The 5,823-nt window shown below is 33.6% G+C and overlaps 1 protein-coding gene across 1 annotated transcript; it reads left to right on the plus strand.

Annotated features, from left to right (window-relative positions):
• Positions 1 to 523: 523 nt before the first annotated feature.
• On the plus strand, positions 524 to 5,574 carry LOC120326777 (sodium-coupled monocarboxylate transporter 2-like). Its single transcript, XM_039393123.2, has 13 exons — positions 524 to 621; positions 979 to 1,082; positions 1,230 to 1,418; positions 1,582 to 1,647; positions 1,907 to 2,026; positions 2,242 to 2,396; positions 2,615 to 2,755; positions 3,039 to 3,257; positions 3,625 to 3,737; positions 3,815 to 3,969; positions 4,068 to 4,288; positions 4,725 to 4,828; positions 5,242 to 5,574. The coding sequence occupies exons 1-13, from the start codon at positions 570 to 572 to the stop codon at positions 5,457 to 5,459; spliced, it is 1,857 nt and encodes a 618-aa protein (XP_039249057.2). The 5' UTR covers positions 524 to 569; the 3' UTR covers positions 5,460 to 5,574.
• The last annotated feature ends 249 nt before the right edge of the window (positions 5,575 to 5,823 follow it).

The raw sequence follows: 5,823 nt of genomic DNA on the forward strand, positions 1-5,823 counted from the left end.
TAGAACCATATATACATGTATACATTTTTTTCATTCAGATGAACCATTGTTATTCAGATCATGACAGATAATTTACCCCGGGAAGGATGAAGAACAAGCGTTTGGACACATATGTTCTGACTGATAATATGTCAGTTCACCTCGAAAAGATATGTGCATGTGATATAAGAAGAGAATGAATGATTAGAAAAACGCCGCATTGGGGTATTTACTTAGTCGCGGCGGCTTCTATATATTAGAACTAATGGCGTCAGAGTTATGAAATTAAAAATGCTTTTACAAACGAATTCAACAGTGTTTATACACTTCATTATTCTAATCGCTTTGTTTGCGCTTATAGAAAGGTACACACTGGCTTTCATAAAGGTTGGATGAAGACAATCACAGTTCACTAGAGCACAAACTCTGTTCTAGCAAGAAGTGGTTCATATTCTTAAGTAAACCCTACCTACATTAGGAATATTCACAGTAGTCATATTTACAATAATTGCTTATATAATAGTCTATTAAATAATTCAAACTGATAAATTGTTTTAGTTTCAAAATCTTTTTAAAAGTATCACAACAAAATGGAGTCAGAGAATGGATACTTTCAAGTTGCCGATTTCGTTATATTTGGAGGTAAGTTTCGGATGTTTTTTCTCGCCATAATAACAGTGGAAAAATTTTAAAATTGTCGTGGTATCAACAATTTCGTTGATCATGTAATATGTACAAACTGGTACATTAGTAAAAATATTTACAAATTGATATAGACCATTAGGGTGTTAATATAATATGCGCACAAAGTTAGTTGTCGTTAAAAAATAAATGTTTTTTTATCCAAACCAGCATATCACTGGATATCACAATTCACAATCTCACTCCTGGAATAATGTCGCTGAATTTCCACATTCAAAACGTCTCATTTTGAAATCTATTTGGCGGTCTGAGACTTATCATTATTTGCTTATTCAATAATGTTAAAATCCTATTTAGGAATATTATTTTCTTCTGCTCTGATTGGGATCTATTTTGCATACAAAGACAGAAGAGATGAAACGACTGAAAATTATTATTTTGGCGGAAGAACTGTGTCCCCGGTAGGTGCAACAATTTTCTGTTAACTCATTACATAATTTACGATTTAATTTAACTTGGGATTTGAAATTGCATTACGAATTTAAACTGTACAATGTACATTGTCTCATTTGTGGACTATTTTTTAATTGCCTAAACTTTCATTTCAGATTCTCGTCGCAATATCTTTATCCGTGTCCTTCATATCAGCAATTGCTGTCATTTCCATTCCAGTTGAAATATACCTTTTTGGTGTGGTTTGGACTTGGTCGATATTTGCAGAACCCATAAATTTCTTCGTCGCTTCAAAATATTACATCCCTTTGTATCGTCGACTACGATTGAAGACCGTGTTCGAGGTATGGGTATCGTGTGGAAACGTTTTTGTGATTGGAGTATTGAGTTCATTGAATCTGACATGTACAGGATATCCCTACCATGACAGCATATAACATAGTTTTTCGTGAAATTAAAATTTTGGCCCAAATGCTTGCAATCCACATGTTGATTTTTTTCTTTCAGTATTTGGATCTACGGTTTCATCCAGGAATTCGGTATTTTTCCTCGGCGATTTCAATGGTGGCTTTGGTAAGCTATGCAATTAACTTACTAAATAAATTATTGAAACCTTACTGGAATATTAATAAACGGTGGGAATCTTAAACCAGTGCTCACGTACGAATACTCAGAAGAACTTTACAATTGTATAAACCTCATTTATACGACATTGTATGAAGACGCGTTTCAAAGCCAATTTGTGGTTCAATGTTGAAATTTATACGTTATATCGACGATATATAGGAAATATTGTCATGCTTTTTTTTGTTCAAATTTTTGAATTTTTCAGATATTCTACTTGGGTATAACCGTCTATCTTCCATCTCTTGCATTGAGCGCCGTAACTCTTCTTGAATTAAGATGGACGATTGCAATTACTAGCATAGTGTGTACGTTCTATACCACCATCGTACGTATATGTTGCATTCACTTAAATTCTATTATATGCTTCAATCAGTAAATATATATATATTCTGTTGTACTTTGAAACTGGAAATTTGAATTATTGTGAAATGAAGATAATTAGATGTGCACAACTTCGTTGAAATAGTGGAAAAATCAATATGAGTTAGAAAGTAGTTTTTCAGTATATATATAAAATACAGTATTCAAATGTATATTCAGGGTGGATTAAAAGCAGTGATGTGGACGGATGTCTTGCAGGCCCTTATCATGCTAGGAGGCATACTTTCTGTTTTTATTTACACAACACTGCTGTATGGCGGTTTTGGACTTATATGGAAGGCCGCAGAACGCGGAGGTCGACTTAATTTCTTCAAGTAAGTGGGAACCTCGTTGATTGTGGCCAATAAACATTGGGCTTTGCCTAAATAATAATTTACATGTAGCACATTACACATTAGCGATCATATATATTATGTCGATATCCGATGTTTTAAGTCAGATATAGCCCACTTTTGAAACAACCATATTTATAAATCTAAAAGATTCTGGATCTTGATTTTCACAACGCTAACAATATCATTTTTATTTTCAGGTTCGACATTGATCCCAGGATCCGAAGTACAGCATGGTCACGATTTATTGGTACAGCAGTTGGGGGCTGTTATCTTGCGTGTTGCAATCAAGTTACGGTTCAAAGATATTTGTCTTGTGATTCGGTCCGATCGTCTAGGGCGTAAGTTTATATGTATATTGTACCGTACAATAGAATTGAATTTATCATGTGCATTTTGGGATTTTAAATTATCTCACACACTGCTATCAAAACATTCTCAGAAAATTATTTCAGATAAAGTGCATGGGTTCATGAAGAGGCTTAGCTAACGTTTTGGTTTAGTCAAAAGTAGAAAACCGGCGATTCTCTCAAATTTTTGTATAATGTACTCATTGAGAATTTTTCGTTTGTGAAAAGAATTTGATATGTTTAGATTTGTTCCTTTTTTATTGCATTTTTACAGAGCTGTTTGGTTACAATGGATACCTACTACTATCCTGATGATACTATGTGTAGGGAATGGATTAGTTCTGTATGCTTATTATGAAGGTTGCGATCCGGTTCTATCGGGTTTGGTTGAAAAAAGTGACCAGGCAATACCCCGATTAGCCTTGGAAGTATTTCAAGATATGCCTGGAATGACAGGGATGTTTGTGGCTGCTACATTCAGTGGGACTCTGAGGTGAGTAACTGAGTCAATGATTCAATTTAAAAAATCATGGTTTTCTGATGTGGGACATCAGGAAATACAAAAGAATAAGATGAACCAATAGTTATATATGGCTTTCACAGAAAACAGGGATATTCATCCTAATTCATTCAAATATGAGCTCAATAATATACATCAGGTAGATAATATAATTTGACTACAAAGAGGGTAATACAAACTTCTCCGACACGTACTGGCATGGTAGTACTTGCACTGCGTTATGTGTGTCAACCTTAACGATTCTAATTAATGTTTCTTCAACATGATATTTAAAGTTTTTTTTCATTATTTAATGCTTTCACAATACATTTTACTATTAAATCTAATATGTATACAACAGCACAGTATCATCTGGAGTCAACTCTTTGTCAGCATTAGCTCTAGAAGATTTCGTTTTGCGATTTTTTCCAGCAATATCCAAGAGGAAGAAAATACTTTGCAGCAAATTTTTGAGTATGTTTCATTTACCATTTTAGTCAAATAGTACCGCAAATACGCTGAACGTGAAAAATTTCGTATATATAATGCAGGTCTTCTGTTTGGCGCAGTCATTATGGGAATTGCTTATCTTGTGTCCACTGCATCTAGTAATATATTACAAGTCAACGTTGCTGTAGCGTCTATATCAACACCTATTCTCGGCGTTTTTACGATGGGCTTGTTCATGCCATGGATAAACAGTTGGGTATGAATGAATTATTGTGCAAATTATATCTCTCCGAATTATTAAAATTGTAAACTTCAATACAACTTATTTTCCTTGAAATAATTTTCATTTTGCAGGGAGCCCTGGCCGGAGTCGTAAGTGGTACGGCATTTAATAGCTGGATTGCTATCTCTGCATCTTCTCAAGCAACATTTTCTGCGGCAAGTGAGACTTTACCCATATCTACGGACAACTGCACTGCAAACTCTGCTTATGATGTCACAACCATGTCTTCAACTGGACGCTCCACAGATTTGACTAACTTCTCCGAGATGTCCACGATTTCTGAAGAAGAAGGGTACTGTTTCGAATTTTTTACAAATTTTATGTTTTTGGCCGTTGGCCGCCGCAGCTAAATAGACTAAACCAATAGTAGTTTCAATAATAATACCATCGCCAAATTTTGTCAAAATATTTAGAATTCAATATAGTATATAGAATTACCATTTTCTGTCCAAAATTACACATTTTATGAACAATACGAAAATCAAATGTTTTTATGAGATACTGACGTAACGGTAGGAAGTCTGCCGCGCTGTGCCAGACAATATGCCATTAATTGAGGAAATTCATTTCAACTCGAATAATGCTGGGTCGATTGAAGTCTAGGCCAATTGAGACTCGCTTATCTCTGATTTTACCGTTCGCCAGGACAACGAGTTGATTTCGGAGTGAAAATGAGGAATTGTGTGACTAAATTGACAATAATTATTTATCCATTTGTTTTATTTTAGATCTGTTCTAGGTTACACCTTGTACTCTTTGTCTCCATATTTGTATGGAACGTGTGGATTCCTAGTTTCAATATTTTTTGGACATGTTGCATCTTTTTTAACAGGTCTGTAAATGCTTTTAATATAAATATTATATGATGATCGTTAATTTTGCTTAAGTTTTTTTTTATAAAAAAAATCCTTTTCGGCGAAAAGGAGGCAATATCTATAATGTTTAATCTCGGAATATATTTACGATTTCATGAAGAATCAGCTTTTGACTAGATTTCATCTATAACGTAAAAAAGTTTTATTTAGGATTTCTTTCTTTTTCTGCAAGAAAGACACTAGCACAAGATGAAAAATAAATACTCAGTCACACAATGATTTCTAAACATGTAATTAATTGGTTGATATCATTGCGTGCGGTAAACGATTCCTGTGCTGGTCAAGTTCCCCCTTGTGTTTCTGAATGTATGTTTTATTTTAATTCAACTTTGTGATTCTTTTATTGATATCATTTTCATTTGTTGAACAGGATTCAACAAAATTTCAGAGGCTAATCCAGACTTATTCGTCCCATTCATTAACTCCAAACTGTTTCGTTTCGGCATTCCTGAAAGTACTTTAGTAGACGGAGAAAATATGGAACAACAGAAGACTGTGCGGTATATCAATGCGGGCTATGACAACGATGAAAATAACCGCGAAACCTCGAACTCTAACATGGCAAAATGCGAAGAAACAATTTTTTGACCAAGCAAATATTTGGTGATTTTATGCAAAACATATATATACTATTATTTCATTTCGCCATATTAAATGACGCTTTTAGCAATGAGAAATAAATAGCCAGCTCGTTATTGAGTTATATATATTTAAACATATCTCATATATATATATATTCATATCTTTGAATAACTAAATAACCGCTGCATTGGATTCATTGTTTTATTTAAAAATTGCAAGTTAGTTTAATTTGTACACAGAGCTTAAACTAAATTTTGTAAAATATATTTTATCAAAAAAATAGATATACTCGTATATATATGCTCATTTGAATGCTAATGAAAGTTAGATACATAGGATTGGGATGAAAACAAACACAAGGATTCGTGAA

Source organism: Styela clava, chromosome 4 (genome assembly GCF_964204865.1).
Source record: "Styela clava chromosome 4, kaStyClav1.hap1.2, whole genome shotgun sequence".
NCBI classification, from domain to species: Eukaryota; Metazoa; Chordata; class Ascidiacea; order Stolidobranchia; family Styelidae; genus Styela; species Styela clava.

Bases quoted from the DNA above. Each gene is read 5' to 3' on its own strand.
- LOC120326777 (XM_039393123.2), top strand. From the start codon at position 570: ATGGAGTCAGAGAATGGATACTTTCAAGTTGCCGATTTCGTTATATTT. The intron at 622-978 runs GTAAGTTTCGGA...AATCCTATTTAG, and splicing joins CGATTTCGTTATATTTGGAG to GAATATTATTTTCTTCTGCT. The intron at 1,648-1,906 runs GTAAGCTATGCA...TGAATTTTTCAG, and splicing joins CGATTTCAATGGTGGCTTTG to ATATTCTACTTGGGTATAAC.